The 21,786-nt window shown below is 43.1% G+C and overlaps 2 protein-coding genes and 1 long non-coding RNA gene across 4 annotated transcripts in view; 1 reads left to right on the top strand and 2 right to left on the bottom strand.

Moving 5' to 3' along the window:
- Positions 1 to 21,786, top strand: part of BLOC1S2 (biogenesis of lysosomal organelles complex 1 subunit 2) — a 47,042-nt gene that overhangs the window by 23,428 nt on the left and 1,828 nt on the right. The gene's annotated exons all lie outside the window — the stretch shown is intronic.
- LOC148594002 (uncharacterized) lies at positions 4,624 to 5,347 on the bottom strand. Its single transcript, XR_015913600.1, has 2 exons — positions 5,163 to 5,347; positions 4,624 to 4,722 (listed from the first exon to the last, which is right to left on the bottom strand). It is a non-coding gene; the product is annotated as an uncharacterized LOC148594002 (long non-coding RNA).
- On the bottom strand, positions 5,768 to 16,979 carry LOC104566361 (cytochrome P450 2H1-like). The gene is made up of 5 exons (XM_088528840.1): positions 16,973 to 16,979; positions 9,676 to 9,788; positions 7,682 to 7,844; positions 6,607 to 6,756; positions 5,768 to 5,967 (listed from the first exon to the last, which is right to left on the bottom strand). Exons 1-5 carry the CDS (start codon positions 16,977 to 16,979, stop codon positions 5,768 to 5,770), a joined length of 633 nt encoding a protein of 210 aa, XP_088384966.1.

Genomic DNA, 21,786 nt, shown 5'->3' with positions numbered 1-21,786 from the left:
AGACGCTGGTAAAAGACTGATGCATCAAGTTATATGGAGGTAGACTTGTGCAGATTGTATCTGGAGATACAGTCTCTTGAGGAAGTTTGATTTCTTGTTTGCAATGTCCAGTGATCCAAGCTCCCAAGACAAAATCTTGAAAGAGAGATTTTGACGTTCCACCGGACGCCCAATTCCCTTGGCCTAATTTAATACTAACTGTTTGACCTAAGCATCTACTTCTTAAAAATCCCACTGGACAACTAGATTTTTTTAAGTACTTCCAGGAAAAAATAGTCCTCTAAATTAACCTGAGTTTTAAGCTGTATAGCACCCTGCAGGTTTCAAGCATTTTAGCCATGCATTCCTAAAGTATTGTTATTTTTCCTTCTGCAGAAACCAAGGACAAAAAAACTGGAGAAACAAGGAAATCTACAACAGACACTTAACTTAATACCAATACTGAACTGGAAGTTGGGTTATGAGAGCGACTGATCTCCGTTTAAGTTGCATAGCAGTGCTGTATGGACCTGATGTTGTGCAGGAAGCTGTGACTGATGAAGGTGAACAGTTCAGCAAAAGCAGACTTATGCCACTCCTACAAAATTCCCCAGAGGAATAGGTTGCATCATCACATACCTTTATAAAGTGGGTAGAAGTTCCTTCTCAGGAAGGGGGCTCTCACTGGGATAGAGGTGTCCTTGTAGGAGAATTTAACTGAAAAGTCAAAAGTGGTATGAGCTGAAGTTTCACTTAGTTCAAGGGCTGAGCAAGGGCTTCATGTCCAGCAAGAGTATGGAAAAATCATGAAGGGAGAGGTTTAATGTGAACTTTGTGCTTTTTTCTAATTGGTGAGGAATCTTATGACAATAAAGTAGATGTTTTGCTTTACCTTTTATTCATATTCAGTGCCTCTATAATGCTCTGATACCAAGTTCTGTTATGTCAAGCATATCTGTGATTTGAGAGAAAAGAAGTTCTGGGTGCTTTACATAAACATCTAATGCCATTGTGATAATGTTGCTCTTGCTGTCTTTTCCTGCCTAGCCTAGGTTCACCTGCCTGTCTTTGCTATTAATTATATATCACAGGTTCAAATGGGAAGATACAAGCTACTATTTCTCTAGTCAATGGCACTGTGGGGGTCCCACTATTGTTTCAGGAAATTGGTGCATCCAGTATAATTAGTTGTCCTGTTTTGTCCAATGGACGGCCCTGTAACTTCAATCCTAATATGCCCAGTAAGGTCAGTGTGGTCTCATAAGGCGGATTGTACTCTTACATTGTCACTAGGAAGGAAAGTTTTTTAGGTCATAGACTAGCTCAGTCTTCAAGAGAAGAATAACTTCCATATAAATGAATGAAGTAAAATAGTCATGTATGTACAAGCCTGGGAATACAGTTTGGGAGTCTAGGCTGTGTGGAGGCAGGTTATCCACCAAATCCCTTTGTCTAGGATCTCAGAAAAACAACAGTCCAGTTTATTGCTTTTTCTTCATTTTGCAAAATAAAAGTGTAATTTCACAAAAATATAATTCTATTTTAATCATATAAAAGGAAACCCATATGCCTAGTCATCAGATAAACTCCATCCCCACCAAAGGCCAGAATATATATACAAGAGTACAGCATCTGCTGAGCCCCTGAGGTGTGAAGACAGTTTGTGTTTGCTGTTACAAAAATAGGTCACAAAGAAATATGTGACTACAAAAAAAGACTACAGAGCAGAGACATGTACCTCAAGCAGGTTCTGGGAAAGACTCTGTAGTACTACTGTTTGTTCCTGTTGTGCTGAGAAATCGGGTGCTCTGGATAGCATAGCGGGACTCTGAGAGCCCTAACTGACATAGAATCACAGAGTCATTATGGTTGCAAAAGAGCTTCAAGATCATTGCTTCCAACCACAAGCCTTTCAACACTATGCTTGTGTAGAATCATGGACTCCTTATGGTCGCTAAGACCTCCAAGATCATCGAGCCCAACCGTAAGCCATGGCAGGAATCAGACAGGAACCCGGGGCAGGTGAAGTAGGGATGGAGGAAAGCCTGTATAGTTTTGCTGTAGGGAGCTGCTTCCTCCCCTGTGCAAGTACATATTTGCCTTAGTGCTGAATATGTACAAACATTTTCCTCTAAACTAAAAGGATGATCTTTCTTTTGATAAAGAATCTAGTGTTTCAGTATTTCCAGATTAGAAAATGATTGTCATTTGATGAGAGCTTTCAGGAGCTTGTGGGCTTACAACTGTGTTTACTTGGTTAACGGGGAAGAAAAGAGACCTCATAAGGTTTGGACACATTTGCAATACTGTTGACTACTGGAGAAATGTCAATGTCCTTGCGATCTTTAACAGGCTTCAAAGTAAAATTCTGCAGGATGGATGCAAGAAATAAGAATATCTCCATGCGTGCCAGACCTTCTCCTGCACACATACGTTTTCCTGCAAGGAAAATAAACAAAAGTGAGAAGATAGTGGAATGTTTTTCTAGCAACTTATTTTGATCATTGCTTCATAAAGGTTCAGACATCACAGAATAAATAAGCAGCACTACAGAATTTTGGAGAAGTGAATGAATTAAACTCGGGGGCTCAGCGTCTAGAACAACTTGGAAGTGTTTGGAGGGCAAAAACACTTTGAAAGTTTCAGCTTCTCATGTCCTGCTGCTGACTGATACTAAGTTTGGAGAGAAGGGACAAGTGGCATGGCTGTGGGTTACGCATCATGCATCTCTTTACATTCATTTGGAGGAGATTTTGCAATGGTAAAAGATGAAATCAACTGGAACTCTAGTGCAGGGTTTAGAGCTGCCCAAAAGTGACTGTAACAGGAGATCACTAGCATCACTGTGGAGATCCTGGTGGCAGAGCCACTGAAATTGTCAGAGAATCTCTAGGACAGGAGGACTTAGGTTCTGAAATAGGTAGATTACCTACCTGTAGAAAATGGCAAGAAGTAGTCACTCTTTTTAAAGGTGCCATTTGCATTTAAGAAGTGTCCTGGGTCAAATTTTTCTGGATTTGGAAATTCCTTGCTGTCATGTAGCACAGACCTTAGAACAGGAAATACCAGAGTGCCCTGAATTGGAAAGAGAGAGAAGAGAGTTTAAAACAGAGATACTCTAAAGCAAAGTGGCATTGTGAAGTTCCCTATATGGAGCCATTATGTACAGCCTTCAGTAAGAAGAAACAACGTTAAAATTGCATGAGACAAACTAATACCACTTCAGAGGAGCCACATCAAAGGCCTAGACCATTGCCAGTCTTGGTGCATATTCATGCCTCCAAAGGACTCTTTGTTTGAGGTATGTGCCTCCCTCTAAAGATGAGACTTTAATTCTCAACTTCCCAGCTTTGAAATTAAATAGGAACAGAATCCAGCTCCAAAGTTTGTGTGGGGACAATATCTAGACAGCCTGAACTCCAGAACAGGAAGCTCCAGCTTCTATTTGCCTCTTTCTCTGTTCTCTTGTCTTGTGCAAGCTCTATGGTCATCTCAGGGGGCAGCTGAAAGTGAACAATGCAAAACATAGCAGAGCTCTGGGCTACTGAGGTCAGGGTACCTAAGACTGCACATGGACCTGTGATTTGGTGAGTTAGGAAACTGCCCAAATAAATCTCTACTTAGCACATAGATTAAATAGGAATTAGGTGGTTAGAAATGCTCTTTCCCTAAGCAAAAGAGCACAGCTTGAAAAGCGTTATTACTGATCATGGATTCATGTTCCTTTACTGCTCTTGCCTATAAAAAGCCAGAAGAACTTTCTAATCTAACTAATCAAAGCTTAAGTGAGGAAAAATGTGTGCCACCAGTCTATGTAGAAACTAAGCATGGCAAAAACTCTTTGCAATGCTTTTCAACGATAACAGTGGTGAGAATATTTAGTTTTTTTCCAAAGAAATTACAAAAGCTTGTTTGCTTGCATCTGTGTGAAATACAGAAAACTTCCTTCTCACATAGAGGATGGAAAGGCTTTGTTCAAACAGAAGGAGCTGGAGCAGGTAACATCGAGATGCCCCTTTCAGACTAAATTATTCTATGCTTAATTTTCAATGTTGAAAAGAAAATAGGATGCAATGAACAGAAAGCAGAGCTTTGCCCTCTTGGGGCATAGGATCATGACTTTTCCCAGAAGCACTAGAACTGACCTTGGGGATAAAATAGCCTCTGAATTTGGTGTCCTTGGTCACAGCATGTGGGATATTAAGTGGAATTAAATCAATGAATCTCTGGATTTCATGGACCACAGCCTCTGTGTATGGCATCTTGCTCCGATCTGCCACGGAGGGACTTCGGTCTCGGCCAATCACCTGGTCAATCTCTTTCTGCATTTTCTCTGTTAGAAAATAAATCAGCGTTGAATGGACAAGCCTCCTGTGTGTTTGCCTGGACCTATCCTGTGTGTACAGCAAAACTTGCTTTGTGCACACCAGCAATAATCGTTTACTGTGAACACAACCAAGATAGATTGATACACCTTCCATTTTGTAAAGACATGTTTCCTTAATCAGAGGAACATTGCCCCTTGTAGTAATGACATGAGTTGTTCAAATTGATACAATGACATAAAAAAGCTTTCAGTTATTTATTCTCTTTTGTATTACCTTCTATCTCTGGGTATTTCGAGAGAATCAGAAGTCCATATGTCAATGTGTTGCTGGTTGTCCCTGTTCCAGCAAGGAACAAATCAAATGTGGTTCTGGTCAAGCTCTCGGCATTAAAATATGAATGACCATTTCCTTTCTCCTGGAAAAAGATTTGGCAAATTCAGAAACTTATTTACCTAAGTTATCTAAGGCAACATGTTTATGAAGGAAAGTCCTGTACCCATTATACATGTTCTTACATACATCTAATGTCCATTCCGAAATGCAACATTCACTCTCCAGAACACCAGCAACTACAGTATTTTTACTGACTAACATCATGACTTTTTTAAAATTTTTGAAGGAACACTTGCTTACATCAACCTCCTTGATCTTCAGCTTTCCTAATGAGTGCTGCATGTCATTGTTCTATGTCTCTCTCTTTCTAAAATTCTTAGTAAGAAGATGGAGAGGACAGACTGAAATTGATGTGCCATGAAAAACAAATGTGCAATAGTAGAGTGCCCTGTGAGAACTCTAAGATCCTGGGATTCCAAACAATGTTTTTATTGTAACCTAAAAAGACATCTGTTACAGTACCTGTTCCATTTTGGTAAGAAAAGCATCAATAAAATCTCGAGGACAGCTGGGATCCAGAGTTTCCTGGTGGGCTCTTACAATTTCAGAAACAAAATCACTAATTTCATCGAGGTTTTTCTCTATTTTCTGATGAGGCCCAGGTAAGCGTTCCAGGACACTTGGGAGGAAATTGTATAACTGTAAAAATAAAGTGATGGAAAAGCACATCCTGGTTAATTTGAATGCGACAAAGTCTTCTCTTAGCAGTGATTATGAAAAGAGATCAGTTAAGCCATTTTGGAGCGGTAGGTCTTTAATATTGTAGGTCTTCAATATTGAACTGGAATATGGTAGGTCTTTAATATTCAACTAGAATTTATTGCCCTTTACAAACTTTATGGCGTCACTGTATGCAAGGAAACATTTTACTACATTTTGATTATTTTTGCAATTATATCCTCCCTTGGACATACAATGGCAGGAAAAAAATAATCAATGACAAATCATTAAGGAAAAGAAAAGACTGAGAAATTGTTTGCTTAACTGCTTTTTTGGCCTTCAGAAATCTTCCCCTACTTTAGGACAAACAATCCCAATGAAAACTTAATAACATAAATATTCACTAATTAAATAAATTTATTAACAAAAGGAAACTTTGCACGTACTATTGTATACATAGAGTCCTGTATATTGTTATTTTCCTCTATCAAGTCAAGTAAAGTCAGAAATTTTTTGTCCTCATAATCAAACCGATCCCCAAAGACAATGGAGCAGATGATGTTGGCAACGGCATGGATTAGGTAGTTGGTAGGATCGAAGGGCCGCTCTGTAACAAAATCAGCATCTTGCATTAGTTATTTTGGTCCAGCGTTCCCTGCACTGACACTACTAGGGAGCTTTGCGTCTATTGTATGATGTACATCTCTCTCGTTTACAGGATGCTCATTAGACATGTCCCTGAGTATCCCACCAAATCCCGTGGTCGTGGAAGTGGTGTTCCAGCATCCTTTTAGGTTTGTCTGTTTTTTCCTTTACAGAATAAGCATATGTGAAGGCTGGTTGCAGAAAGGAACGCTGTGTTTCTTGCCAGGACTGTGACACTCTCAGGGGAGATACTTAGAAGAAATAGTTTTGACTGATAAGCTACCAGAAAAGGCTTTTATGGGGTGAATCCAAAGGGGTTACCCTATGCCCTAGATAACAGCTTGTAGTAGTCCCCATCCCCAATATCACATCCCTAAGAGTTGGGAAGTATTGTCTAGTATTCAGAAGACTGGGCCCAAAACCAAATAGCTGGAAATTAGTTATCTTGTCACCAGCATCTTCAAGACCCCTCGGACTAGGGATCAAATTCAGTAGCCGTGTGCCCACTTCTTGTGTCATGCATTTGGTGAAGCAGCTCCACACTCTTCATGCTCTTTGCCGCTGCTAAGCTGTTCTAGGAGCCACAAAGTTCACATCTTACCGCATGTGTTCTTCAGCCTCTCCACCAGAAAATGAACTTCCTCCTGGATCCGCTGCTCAATGCTTTTCTTCCCCATCCCAAAATCACGCAGGGTGGTGAGGGTAAATCGTCGGAGTTGTTTCCAGCCCTCCCCATTGCTGGTCACAACGCCTAACAGAGGAAGGAAAAGCAGAGATGCTGTGAGGAGACAGACTTTTTTCCTCTGTTTCCTCTGTTAAGAGTTATACAGTGAATACCTGACATGCAAAAACACCTTTTTTGTGGACATTTACTGCAATTGCTATATGCTCCAAAACCTAATTCTCTGCACTTCTGAAGATGGCAGATCTGTTCATTTGGATTGCCACAAGCTGAGTAAAACACCAGGACAAAGGGAAGGAGGAGCATGAAGTAGTCTTTGAAAAGGGGACTGGGGATGATGTTCCTCATTATTGGATGCCACCAGGCTTTCTCTAAGAGTGCTGCTGAAATAATCATTACAGGAAAGGGCTGCTTGTTTATTGTAGAAGGTGACTGCATCTACTGACTGTGAGGTTGCTTGAAAATCCTGACAATTCTGTTTTCCCTTGTTTTCTAGCCTTCTGTCTCCTTCATACACTGGAATAGCTGTTTACGTGGATAAACAGCATACTGGGAACTGCTATGCTGAATGAACCCATGGCATAGCTTTTACTGGCCTTGGCTTTTGTGCTTTGGAATTTGACTTTTGCTCTTTCCTTAGCAATCTTGTATTGCTAATGTTTTCAGAGACGGGAAAGGTTTACCAGCATACTTCATGAACAATATTTTTGCCTAGAAATTGCAGACTGCTGAATAAACAAGGCACTCACTCAGTGAAGCCAACCTACGACCTTAAACAGCTTATGTGTGTTTGTACATGTGTATGTGTCATTCCCATTTACTCAAGGATCCAAGTAGAGAATTTGGCTCTTTGTCTTTCATTTTGCCCCTATTCTTTTTTATTACCTAACAATAATAAACAAAATCCCCACACTGCCTCTTTCACTTCCTTCTCAGCCCTTTCCTGGAGCATTGAAACCATCAGCTCTGCATGCAAGGATTACCAGGAACGTACCTGTGCCTTTGATGAATTTCTCAAGTACTGGTAGAAGGCCTCTTCCACTGAAATCATCTGCCTGATCAATCAGAGCTTCTTTCACAGCATCATAACCATAAAGGACCACAACCTCTCTTGGGCCAAAATGTATTTTGAAGACAGGACCATACTTTTGGCTGAGCTGTAGGAAAGAACACAAAGAAAATCACCCTAGAACGGTGTCTTCACAGCACCTTCGGGACAGTCTGGACTCCTTGCTACTGGTGGATAACAAGAGTTTACACAGGCTCAAAAAGCATTTAGTTAGACATGGTCACAGAGGTCCATGGAGGGTTTTCAAACAGAAATGCACCACCTTTGTTTTGAAAAGTTTCTGGGCCACAAATCTCTGGGCACTGGAAGAGTATACCAGGGAATAATGTCTGACTCCTTGTGCTGGTTACGTATGCTATCCTGGGCATCTGCATTGGGCTTGCAGTTGAGAAAAGAACATGGACTTTTGGTGTGACCTGAAACACGTTTTCTCATGTTAAGTCTTTAAGAGCAAGCTAGATAAAGTCCTATTTCTTATCATAGAAAAACTGAATAACCTAGTGCTCTAAAACAAAGCAGGATACTTAAGGAATGCTTGTGATTATCAACATTCAGAAGCACTGAGGCAGAAAGGAGCTCTTATATGTGTGTTTGATGGTATACATGCCGATGTGAGCCACCTTTTTGACCCAAAGTAGTGAATGCTCTGAAGCAGTTTTGTAACTCCTAACACTTAGCAGTTTTGTAAGTCCTAACACTTCTTTTTTTTTTTTTTTTTTCCCTCTGGATGTATATGTGGATGCCACCCCACCATGACAGACAAAATGTTCTCTTATACTCCAGTCCATAAAACTGCTTATCGATGTCCAAACTGGAGGCATGTAGTCATTGAACTGCAAAAACTGGGATTATGCTTTTCTCAGATGAATCTCAGTCACTGTTAAGGGTGCATGAAAAAAGAATTAGAATACATTTAGGCTAAGGCATATTTAATCTACAAGAGTTTCCTTTTAACAGTGCCTAACGTGCAAAATTCCGAGCTCTCCACAGACTCTGATTTTGGAGGAACTTCTGGTATAGCGCTGCTGTGTGGAGACAGATAAATGGAGACTGAACTATAGGGGCTGAAGTAGGTTGCTGCCAGTGGTTCTGAAGAGCCTTCTACTACATGACCTGTTGGCAGGTGCAGCTGTGTTACCCCTTGGCCTTCCCCCTCTCTAAGAATTCATACTTGACAAAATGCTACAGTGCCACCATGTTCCACATACTGGTAAGACTTGCAGACTTGCTGAGCCTGTAGCTCAAGCCTCGAGCTTCTCAGCTGGTCTGAATTTCTGAGAATACTGGGATTTGTCCCTGAGGATTTTTTCACCCCATGGAGAGGACCTCAGTTCAAAGTGTCTGGAAGTCCGGAGACCTTTCTCATCCATTCATTATCCTTCCCATGTACTCATGTTGCAGCTGCTCCTACAGAACTCCCAACACACAGGTTTGTGTTTGACAAATGTGTGCCATTAGCTGGGAGAAGAAACGGATAGCACACTTCACCTCCAGAATTTTCTGCTTCACACTCTACTTCTCCTCTTAGGAGATCCTGTCTATCTATGTCTATCTGCTAGGAAGGAGAGGCAGCAAAATGGAGTGGAGGTCATTCCCAAAGCAGGGCTAGGCAATGTTGCCAGAGTCATGTGGAGCTGGGCATAAGAAGAGTACCATGAACTGCATCAGTACCTTGGCTGCAAAGCCATTTCAGTACTGTCATGAGATCAGCAGAGCACTCAACGTTATCATTATTATAATGGATAACATACAGATTTCAGATGCACACATTTTTGAGAAAGTTTCTTTTCTAGTGCTGCTGACATTCAGTTAATGCAGCTTTGACATTGTCTGTTGCATTGAGCTGAAAGCCCATGTGCCCTGGACTCCATTTTAAATGCAATGGAGACAGCATAGAAAGAAAAGAGACAATCCCTTACCTTCTCCAAGCTTTGAGGCACATATCGTGGATTCAAATGGAACACGCTTCCAATTAAGGGGAGTGCTAAAGGACCAGGAGGCTGCTTCCCTGGTTTAGATTTACCTTTCCATACTGAAAAGACAAGGCATGAGAAACAAGTCATCAAGAAAATAGTGGTCATTCCTAGGGGCTCCATGGTGGGCCAAATAAAAGATGTCAAGTTTCAGAAGAAACTGAAACTGGACCTGCAAAGCCAGTTATATATATATGTTCTAGCACTGAAACACGTGGAAAAATCAGCCAATGACACCTCTCTGTTTCTGATGAGATAGGAGGTTACTTATTAACCTGCACAAGATAAAAAAATGAACCAATTGGAAATGAAGTAATTGTTGACATGGACGATTTCTGTGTGTGTGTGTGTTCCTGGCTTGTGTTCCTTTGTGTAACACAGAACATAAGAAAACAGCTTCTAATGTTACTGAAAGAACTTGAAATACTTTTTTCTTCAGGACTTCAGGCAATGTTAAGATCTGTAGTTATCCTTGTGACAAGTGGGACTTGTAGATAGAGTAATGTTGTCCTGGTGTTTCCCTTCACAGAATAAAGGTAGTGAATGGTAGAGAGCCAAGATGCATTATGGACCAGAAAATAAAAATAGAGCCTACTGCCATGTATATGCCTATATAGCAAATTCATGCTGTTTGTCCTCACTCACAGGGTAACCACCACCAGTCACTAACCACAGTGGAGGGAGGAAGGAATTGTGGCAGAAGAAAGGACATAAGCATTTCCACACTCTGTCTTGGCTTGTACTTCAACTGCTCTGTGGCTCTTTCCCTCAGACCCATGGGGTCTCTGGCCTTTTCTCCTTCCCCTGAGACACACCAAAATGAGACCTCAGAAAACAGTGGAGAGTGAGGTGCATTGAGTACTGGCTGGATGGCAGTGCTCTGAGGGTTGTGGTAAATGGGGTCGAGTCTAGTTGGAGGCCTATAGCCAGTGGTGTCTCTCAGGGATGAGTACTGGGCCCAGTACTGCTCAACTTGTTCATCAATGGCTTGGACAAGGGGAGAAGGTGCGCTCTGAGCAAGTTTGCGGTTGATACCAAAGTGGGTGGAGTGGCTGACACTCCCGAGGACTGTACTGCCATTCAGAGGGACCCAGACAGGTTGGAGAGTTGGGTGGAGAGGAACCGCATGAGGTTCAACAAGGAGAAGTGCAGGGCCCTGCAGCTGTGCAGGAATAACTCCAGGCACCAGTACAGATTAGGGGTCTGCTGGAAAGCAGCTCCGTGGAGAGGGATCTGGGAGTCCTGGTTGGCAACAACTTAACCATGAGTCAGCAATGTGCCCTCACTGCCAAGAAGGCCAATGGGATCCTGGCCTGCATCAGGAGGAGTGTTGCCAGCAGGTCGAGGGAGGGGATCCTCCCCCTCTACTCAGCTCTTGTGAGGCCGCACCTGGAATATTGGGTGTGATTCTGGGTTCCCCAGTACAAGAGGGACATGGAGCTTCGAGAGAGGGTCCAGTGTAGCACAACAAACATGATTAAAGAACTGGAGCATCTATCGCATGAGGAAAGGCTGAGTGAGCTGGGCCTGTTTAGCCTGGAGAAGAGAAGACTGAGAGGGGATGTGATCAATATGTACAAGTACCTGAGGGGAGAATATAGGGAAGATGGGACCAAACTCTTCTCAGTGGTGGCCACTGACAGGACAAAAGGTAATGGGTGCAAGTTGAAATACAGGAGGTTTCATCTCCATGTGAGAAAGAACTTCTTTCGTCTGAGGGTTACAGAGCCCTGGAACAGGATGCCCACAGAGCTGTTGTGGATTCTCCTTCCCTGGAGATCTTCAAAACCCACCTGGATGCGACCCTGTGCCACCTGCTCTAGGTGTCCCTGCTTGTGCAGGCGCATTGGACCATATGATCTGTAGAGGTCCCTTCCAGCCCTAGCCATTCCATGAATCTGTGGTTCTGTAAAAAGCACAGACCATACAGGCTTCCATTCAAACCATTCCCACAACATGGCACAGCCTGCCTAGCCCGTGGGCAGCACACTGTTCTGTGTAGTGCAAGGCTGATGGGTCTGCTCCTCAGGACTCTTCACTATGCAAAGATGTGCCAGGAGGAGAGGGGAAATGGCAGGGCTGCTTCCACCACTCTCACTCACTCGAAACAGGACACGGAAGAGGGAGGAATGAGAGACAGGCCCACATTTACGCAGCATCCTTAAGACAACCCCGATGGGTGGGATTCACCTCACCAGTGCCTGCCTAGAAAGGAAAGCAACTGGGCCCAGCCCTCCCACGGGCACCTATCTGTAGGGGGGCCCAAACAGAGATCACTGCCCTCTAGTGATGCCTCTCTCCCTCCACAAAGTGGAAAAGGAGCTCAGCCCCATTCTTAGACAACCATTATCACATGAGGAGGATCCCATCCAAGCTACCACATTAGTGGCTTCCTCGAGGCCATCAAAATGGTCCAGAGAATGATTCGGCTCTTTTCTTCCATCCAGATCATCCCATTATGGCCTTTGAGATACATAGTAAAAGAGATACAAAGTCTTAGATGTTATGACACTGGAAAGGAATGTTAAAATTGATAGGACAGAAATAGAAAATATATAAAACTTGGAGGACATTTGCATGTCTGTCAGGTCATGGCAATGAGCTGTGAAAGGCACACTACACTCTTTCTGTGTAGAAATTTTTCCTAATATCTATCCTGAGCAAACCCTGGTGCAACTTGAAGCCATTTCTCCTTGTCCTATTGGTGCTTATTTTGGAGAAAAGATCGACCATGCTTCACTACAACCTCCTTTCAGGTAGCTGTAGAGAGGCATGTCTGGCTGTTTTGAAGAAGGTGATTCTGATTCCCTGTGCATCTGACCTTGTCCTACCGATGTTCTTTACCAAACAACAGCCTTGCTGTTGTTTCTAATACAATGGCATTGGTTTGCCTACTGTACACTGAAGGTACCCATGTGTTTAAAAGCTAGATGTGAGTAGGCGAGTGAAAATGAGAACAGCCTTCCAGACCATGTCTGGAGGCTTGGTGGCATTGGGTTGGTCATTGCCAACAGAAAAAAATGAAGATGTCTGCATTTTTTCCACTTCACTTTTGCGGATAAAGTGACTTGCAGGGCCTGACTGGCAACGCCAAGGGTAAACAGCTGCTGTGAATACTAATCCATTGGAAAAACAGGGCTTTGCTCACACCTTAACTCCAAGGTCCAGGCATTCCTGTTTTAGTATCTCATTACCCTCTAAGGAGTTTCAAAGCAGTGTGCAGTAAAGCCAGAACTGTTCGGAGGACTCTGTGAGTTTCACTGGGAAGAAATGTTAATTCAAAAGGTTTTGGGTCACCTCTGATGACAGAAAGAAAAGAACCAAACCTCAGGCTTTTCTGAGTAGGAAAGACCTATCCTGAGGCAGTTCATGCTCACAAGAAACACCTGAAAGATTCTACTTTTTCCAGCATGGCATGAAAGCAGATGCTGGAGCATTACAAAATGCACCATCCTCTGGCTGCCTGAGCTATTTTCTGTTTGAATTATCGGGCTGGTCTCCACTGTGTGGAAGCATTGGACCAGCTTTGAAATTCTAGCCCTCCTTCTGGATATGTCTCCTGAAAGCTCTTGTTCTGCTGGCTCCAATTGATCTTGTGTATGGACTTGCTCTTGGAATGCTGTTTATATGGAGCCTTTGTGTTTATATGTAGCCTTTAATATACATTACATACATTTCTTAATGTTGGAACATACGTTTCTTACATCTGATACTGACCCCTAGGGGACACCACTAGCCACAGGCCTCTAACTAGACTTGGCCCCATTTATCACGACCCTTTGAGCTCTGCCATCCAGTCACTTCTTAACCCACCTCACTGCCCACTCATCTAACCCACACTTCCTGAGTTTCCCTATGAGGATATTATGGGAGGCAGTGTTGAAAGCCTCGCTGAAATCAAGGTAGGGAACAATGTGTTATCATTATGCAGATTGGCCTGTGGAAATCTTGTCTGCTCTGCTGTGAGCAACAGCTCAGCTCTTAAAGAATTCTTTCTTTCTTTCAGAAATGACTCTCCTTCCTCTCTTGTAGAAAATGACTGTGTCGAGCCCCGTCTTAATCCTGTCTTAATTCTGATAGCCATTGGACAGAGGATCTGCCAAGACTAGCATGTAATAAGGTTCAGTCACTGCAGCACCATCAAGCGACATATGTAACACATACATTTGTAACACGCTGCCCTGCTAGCACTAGAGATAAGATATGATTGTGTTGTTGTTTTTCAGATGATGACAGTGCAAAAGTCTTGGTTAAATATTTGTGAACATTTGTGAACAAACTCATTTTACCCAAAAGACAACTCATTTAAGCAGATGAAATATCTTCTGTTCATCAGGGATTTCAAATAAATTGCAGATTGCTATGACCTTGTTTAGATGCCAGGAGGGCATGGAAGTTCAGTAGGTTTTGCTCATAGCCTCTCATTGTGTAACCTGCACTGGGACTCTACCAACTGTTAATCGTTCTGCAGCTGCTGTTGCCCATGACCTTTGAGTATAGGCAAGTTCCTTAGCTTTAGACTCTGTTCAGAATCAAATAAGAGTAGGTCCTTCCCCGAGTCAGGCAGAAGAAATTCAGGAAATTGGAATGCAAGTTCCAAAGTAGAAAGAGGCACAAAGTTGAAGGCTGCCAAATTGCAAAGGAGATGGAGATGGCTGAGCACGAACTCCTGAGGTTGCTACTTCCTCCTGCCTACCCCACTTCAGCTGCGTGGGCAGCTGAGCTATTAGGAAAAAATTCTACACGGAAAGAGTAGCCAAGCATTGGAACAGGTTGCCCAGGGAAGTGGTGGATTCATCATCCCTGGTAGTGTTCAAGAAATGTGTAAGAGAGGCACTTAGGGACATGATTTAAGAGGTGTGGTGTTGAGGGGCCTACAGCTGGACTCAAGAATCTTGAAAGTCTTTCCCAACCATAATGGTTCTATGATTCTATGAAGCACTTGTTGAACCACCACAGTGCACAACGGAGCATCTGGAAGGCCCACGTCCTGGGAGATAAAGTGAAAGGGTAGATTCAGTAATGATCAGGTAACAAAAACATTGCATCTACTTGGTGATATCAAGTAGCTACCGTTATGAGAAAAGTAAATGAAATTATGCATTTAAATCATAAAAAGTAACTAATGGTAACACCAACTGATTTAGCATATGTTTTCAGAACACTTTGTCATATTTTCAGTCCTGCCAGAGAGAGAAGCACAAAGTAGCAGTATGGTTTGGCTAAAGAAGAAAACTATGGAAACAGGATAATCCCAAGAAGTTATCTCACATCCTGGCACAGCCAGCAATGGCCATTTCTTGCAGGACGGTGCTCTTTCTTCACCATGGTGACACCATCTACCCACTGACTATGTAGGAAGTGAGGCTAGGATAATTTCCTCAATATCACACAGGAAACCACTAGTATGTTACGATGCAAATATTTGTGGGAGAATATGCTATTGGTTTTTTGTCTCATCAGCCTATTACACGTTTGCACAGAGAGATTTACATATTTTCTTACCATCCTGGAGGCCTCAGTTTTGGGACAGAAAGAGTTTTAGAGATTAAAAGTATTCTAACTTCATGTTGATAGGTAGTTGTATCTGTCTGACAGTAAGGCTTTTCTAAACAAGCCAAAATACATTAGGTGCAGTAAAAGTGTTCATCGCCTTTCCCAACTCTATATCTAAGTAACTGAGGAAATGCAAATTACCTTGAGAAAGAGGAGTGAGACAGCAAGTCAATGAGCAGTGCACAGAGCACAGGATAGGATGGAGGGCACTGCTGGTAAGGGGTGTTTCTCTGACCAAGTGTCAAGTTAGTAATTGGGCAGTGGAGGCTGCAGGTACAAGCGTGGAGACTGAGCAGCACCAGTGGTTGCCTTCATGAAAGATCTCCAGGTATTGCTGTGCTAAGGCCACAGGAAGAAGGAAAGTTTGCAAGGTCAAGCAGGCATTTCCGAGACCTGATTTTCTGCTCACCATGGTGGAAGTCAGTTATGAAAACTCTGTCTGGAACAGCTGAACTGATACAGCCTGATCTTTCATGACCTGCATCAAGACCTCCATGAAGTGACAAGCAAATAGGGGTAGCAGATGAATAGACAAAGTTTCTCTGGCAGGGCACAAGCAGCAATGACTTGGAAATCAGCATAAAGAAATGAACTTGTGAATGGACCAAAGCCAGAGTTCACAAGATTAAACCACATATCTGTGTACTTCATGCTAAAGAGAGATTTTTTGAAGATACTCATTGCATTTGACTTTCATTTAATGTTTGATAGTGATTGATTTAAAGGCCACATGGCCCATTCTCTTCTTTGGCAGCTGTCTTAATTCAGGGCTTCATTCTTTTGTCCCATCCCATAGCCATGTCACAAGCTTTTCCATTCTTCTCCACTGCAGACTTTCTGCGTGAGTAAACAAGGCCCAGATAAAGACTCCTCTGCTTTCTGACTCCTGTGTGGAAGGTGGTTCAGTCCATCCTCGAAGCCGCTGTCTTCTGCTGCACATACACCCCCTCTAGCAATGCCAGTGCCTAATGCAACCTCTGTCATAAAAATGAGAGACGTCCAACATCATTTGGCTTAAATGGAGTTGGACTAGAGGAAGAGAATGACATCAGCTGTGATTTATTTTTTTTCTCACTTGAAAGATGTCTAAAATATCACATTTCAAAAAAGAAAAAAACATGTCTAATAAAAAGAACTTCAAGAATTGGTTATTCCGTCTTCAAGAGGGGTCTTCAAAGAAGGGGTCCTTGACGTTCAAAGAAGGAGTCCTTCACTGAAATAAATCTCCCAGTAGTGCTAAGGCAAAATATATACACAGATTCATATGCAGCACAGTACTTCAAGTTCTGTGAGTGTTCAATAGCTGTGATGATACTGTCACCACAGAGAAAGGAGCACTAAAAAAGAAGCTAAACGGACACTTCGCAAGGCCTATGTGGTATTCCCCAACGACTTGGCAGGAAGGATATTTGATTTTTGAGTGCCAATGGCTGGGTTAAACGTTTGCTAATGAACTCAATCTAGGCATCAGCTGATAGATTCCACATTCACTTGGGAAGAGGGCAGCAGCTCTGCTCCTGAGAGCACGCTAGGGACTGGGGGATGCAGAGGGGAAGGCTACAGGGACAGGCACCCCTAGGTGACCCATCAGGGGGTACTTCCTCATTCCCTATGCCCAGCCCACAGCAGCCACGCTTGGCACACGAAAGGTTTACGAACGTCAGGGAGGGCTGATGCATTTTCCTACCTGCCATGGCAGGTGGATGACATTGCACACTGAAGTACGAACACCTGAACTACAGATTGAACTGCCATGCCCTGAATTCCCTTGGCCACAAACAGGGGTTGAAAAGTATCAAGGGTAAGAGGGCAACTGCCTAGTGATCAAGAGCAATTGAAAGGGAAGAACAAACTTAAATGAACAAATGCAAAGAATCAAAACACGTAACTACAGCTATCTGCCTAATGCATGTAACCATGGTATACAATTTTTAAAAATGATTTTAAACTACTTGGCTAAGAGATCATTTTTAAAAAATAAATTTTATATTGCTATACATATGGAAATTTCTTGTCTATTGGCTTCACAGATATTCAGCCTTCATAATTTTACACTTGCCCCATTACTGTGTAAGCAATAATCTGATAGATTGGTCCTGGCTGCACCAGCTTAAAAAATTTTTCAACGAAAAAGAAGAATCAAAAGAGAAATACAATTTCTCTTCGTTATACACTTCTCTACTCACCTCTATCATTTTTTCCCTTTACATCCAATAACGAAAAAAAAGGTTATTCCTCATATTTCAAAACATCAGGCTCCAAAGCTAAAAGGCTTACCTCTCATCTGGTGGTCTACACCTCCACTAGAGTTAATGGGATCAGTCAGGAATGTCTTGGGATAGAATCATAGGTAAGGTGAACTGCACCCTTAAAACCTTAACATGCCCATTTATAAACATTCCATTCATGACTATATGTCCAGAAAGTCCAGTATTTGCCTTAAAACATTTTTGGTTCTGAAAGAAGACTGCAAAACCAAAGAGGACCCTGGAGAGTTGTGTCACTGAGGATAACCTTTGCACTTAGCCACTTTGCTTATCTCCCCCGACTCCTTTTCTGGTCCTGGCATGCTTAGACACAGCCCAAGGAGAGCTTTTTGGGATTCAGTTCTTGTTAATATACAAAATACTCTTCAGAAACACCATTCCTCAAGCAAAGGTTTGTGCTGCAGGGGCTGAGGTGCTGCAGACTTGCTCCTTTCTCAGGTGCTCTGCAAGTAAGAGGGAAGGTTCTTTCTTCTCTCCAAAAGCCTTCTTTAATCAATGAATTGCACTGTGTTGTACAGTCTGATTAGCCACATGCGTAATTACATTATGATGCAGAATCATGCAGTCCATATCTGATACACCTGAGCCTGCCAAAGTTGTAAAAGTTGCACCATGTGTGCCAAAAGGCTACAGATATGTGGGTAAATCTATGGGATGTTTGTTTAGAACATGCGCTAAAAATCACTTACTTCTTGACAGAGAAACAGCACCAAGACATTAATGTCTTCGTGCCTATTAAAGCTGGGTGCCTGCTCAGGTGGTTTATTACCTGAGTCCTGGAATTTTTTTCTTCTCTTATTGTTTCACCTGTGCCCCACATGCTGCTTTCAAAACAAGCTCATACAGGACTTTATCCTTCTGCCCAGTGCTCAGTGCTGCCATTTAATGCCAAATAATTGTTCATATTCTGTTCACCCTAAGAATGGGGAGTCCTGGTTGACAAGAAGTTCACCATGAGTCTGCAGTGTGCCCTCGTGGCCGAGAAGGCCAATGGGATCCTGGCCTGCATCAGGTGGAGTGCTGCCAGTGGATCAAGGGAGTGCATCCTGCCACCCTACTCACCTTTGGTGATGCCGCACCTGGAGTATTGGGTGCAGTTCTGGGCTCCCCAATACAAGAGGGACATGGAACTTATAGAGAGGGTCCAGGGTAGAGCAACAAAGATGATTAAAGGACTGAAGCGTCTATCTTATTAGGAAAGACTAAGTGAGCTGGGCCTGTTTAGCCTAGGGAAGAGAAGAGGGGAGAGGGGATCTGATCAATATGTGTAAGTACCTGAGTGGAGAATGTAAAGAGGATGGGGCCAAACTCTTCTTGATGCAAGTTCCATCTCCATGTCAGGAAGAACTCCTTTCCTGTGAAGGTGACAGAGCCCTGCAACAGGCTGCCCAGAGAGGTTGTGGAGTCTCCTTCTCTGGAGATCTTCAAAACTTGCCTGGACAACACCCTGTGCCACATGCTCTAGGTGTCCCTGCTTGAGCTGGGGGTTAGACTAGATGATCTCTAGAGGTTCCTTCTGACATTAACCATTATGCCCTTAATGTCATGGATTTGCCAATTAACCTTACCAAGAAATATGCCATTGAAATTTTTTACTACAGCTGCCCACACAAGCCCAGACTTCATCTTCATCCAGGGCTGGAGGGATGAAGAAAGCCATGTCCTCTCCCTCAAACTCTGTCTTTTGACTCTTCATCAGCAAACAGAGGGACTGTTGCAAGAAACCAGGAGCTTAGGTCCAACACTCTCACCCCCCAGCACTGTCAGAAAGGCTTTGGCATAGACGAAGCCTTGGTCTAGGCCAGCTTTGGCTGCTGGCTGTTCTGGTACTTCTCTCCACCTATGTCCATCCACACGTTGCAGGATGGGTTTAATTCACCTAAAGACAAGGCTGAGAGGAGAGGGCAGACAGAAGAGTAAATCTTCACCATGAAGTAGCTCCTTTTTGCTGTCTTTTTTTTTTTTCTTTTTGATTTCCAGCTTTCATCAGAAAACTCTAGCAATATTTTTGGGGGAACACAAATAAATCTTTTCTGTTTCCACAGGTGATTCAGTAAATAAGATCACATTTTATTCCCAAAGGCCATAAACTCACATGTGAACCCTGAATGCTTTTGAAAGTGAGTGTAGAATCCAGCAGAAGAGGAGTCCTTGCGGCACAGTCGCTGAGGTAGTTTCTGCAGAGTGTTGGGTTTCCACCTAACACAGACACATTTTTCTGGCTGGAGGAGAAAAACAGCCTATTGAAAAGCTGGCAACTGGCACTGCAGTAAAGAAACTTTGGCAGGACCTTTTACAGTAACTGATATTGGGTTGTTATGAGAAACGAGCAACTCCTGCTGCTTGGCTAACCTGTTAATAATTCCTGATCAGGTTAGATGGTTACAGAGACACGATGTACCTTTACTGCTTGATGCCACCAATGGCTGTGCGAGGTCCCCTGAGTTTCTGGAGTGCTGTGAGATCCCAGTGCTCTCTCCTGGCTGGTGCTGTCTCCATGTGGGTTTCCTCAAGCTGCCAGGGAGGGGTTGGCAGAAGCCTTTCTGCAGCTCCACAGCTCTCATCTTTACTGAGGAGCATGGGCCATGGGAAGCAACCGTGTCTCCCCTGCAGCATGGATTCCCACAGGAGTCCTCCTCTCTCCGGGACCCGTAGGGCTCCCCAGACACCTGTGTGTTACGTGCTGGTGTGTCAGCAGCAGCACGTGCTGGGCTGCCTGCGGGTGCTGTGCGCAGCGCACCATAAGATGAAGCTGTGCCAGTCAGAGCCCTCACCCCAGCAGCCTCGCACTGCCGTTTTTCATTCAGAGCTTCGAGTCTTTATTTCAGTTTTCCATACTCTCCACTGAGATTTTAGGAGATACCTTCCGCAAAATGCACAGATAGAGACAAGTAACAAGCAAAAATTCTGCTTGTTGCCATGTGTCAGGTTAAAGCCAAGCAAGCAGTTCTGCAGGGCAGACTGTGTTTCAAGACTACTGTTTCATGCTACTATTTATGCTGAAATTTACAGTATGCTAGCTTTTAAAAGCCTTTAATGAAGACACTTAATGCCATTTTATCCTGACAACATTCAGGAAAATGTGTTTAGCATGGTGTGGCAGGTGTGATATTTCACCCTCACCTGATGGAACTACTGAGGTCTGAGAGTTCCAAATCACATCCCTCCCCAGATGCCACAAGCAGTAATACAGAAATCACAACTCTGCACTGCAAATTGCTTAACCAGGGCCCTACCTTGCAAAGAAGAGGGCAGATGCAAACAAGACAGGGTGTCTAACCGCCAGAGCTTATGGTCTTTTGACTGCAAAACAGCCTCTTTACCCAATTCTTCATTCTTCATTCACATCAATAAATTACTTTGCATCACCTCCAGTCTCCCTGTGGGCTAAAAGTCTTGTAAAACAGTCTCTCAGTGGAAATTGTTAGCCATTTTTTTCTAATGCTGGTCTGCTCTTTGAAGTGCACAGAGGGAAGAAAAAGCCAAGTAACACTACCATGAAACACTTCATACAGACAGTTAGAGCCATATGATGATTTCCCTACTCAGGAAAGGAATCAGCATGAGGAAGTCTGCAAGGGTAATAATCTCATTCCTCTAATTCCTGAGGGAGTGAGAAGGTGACTCCTATTATGTATTGTCCAAGACCCCAGGTGATATGACAAATCCAAATACCAGGCAACATGGCAAAGAAAACCTTTCCACAGAAAAAGGACTCTTTATTCCACTACACTGGCATAAGCATGCAGAAGTTCTCTTGTATTCAGAAGAATGACTCCAGATTAATAGGAGGATGAATAAGAGCAGAATTACCAGCAGTGGCTCATCATCTTCTAAAACACCTCTCCACGGAATGATCACTGATTTTGAAGAGACCCAGGGAAAGTATGGTCTATCATTTAGTTCTAGGGTTATTATGAAAGAGAAACAACCCATTGATTATAGATAGAAAATGATTCTGCTGTGGGACTCTTCACCTCTGTTGCTTACACGAAGAGTGAAAATCGCTCATGGTGAATCAGAAGCTCCCTAATACCTCAGTGAATATTCCCTATTTGGGGTCTGTATCTGTTTTCAGAAAGAAGGAAAATTACTGGCAGAAACCTTTCTCTGCCTGCTTTGCTCTGACCAGGTTTTACACAAGGGATCTGCACACACACATCAACCTTTCTAACAGGAGCAAACTTACCCTTCTCACTTATCAGACCATCACCCACTTGCCACCATCAAATCC

Source organism: Tinamus guttatus, unplaced genomic scaffold, assembly GCF_059628265.1.
Source record: "Tinamus guttatus ecotype Peru unplaced genomic scaffold, ASM5962826v1 Tinamus_guttatus_pri_ptg000314l, whole genome shotgun sequence".
NCBI lineage: Eukaryota > Metazoa > Chordata > Aves > Tinamiformes > Tinamidae > Tinamus > Tinamus guttatus.
This window is presented reverse-complemented; position numbering and strand designations above follow the sequence as displayed.

Bases quoted from the DNA above. Each gene is read 5' to 3' on its own strand.
- LOC104566361 (XM_088528840.1), bottom strand. The intron at 7,845-9,675 runs GTAAGGGATTGT...TCTTTCCTACAG, and splicing joins TGCCTCAAAGCTTGGAGAAG to CTCAGCCAAAAGTATGGTCC. The intron at 6,757-7,681 runs GTACGTTCCTGG...TTCCTCTGTTAG, and splicing joins GAAATTCATCAAAGGCACAG to GCGTTGTGACCAGCAATGGG.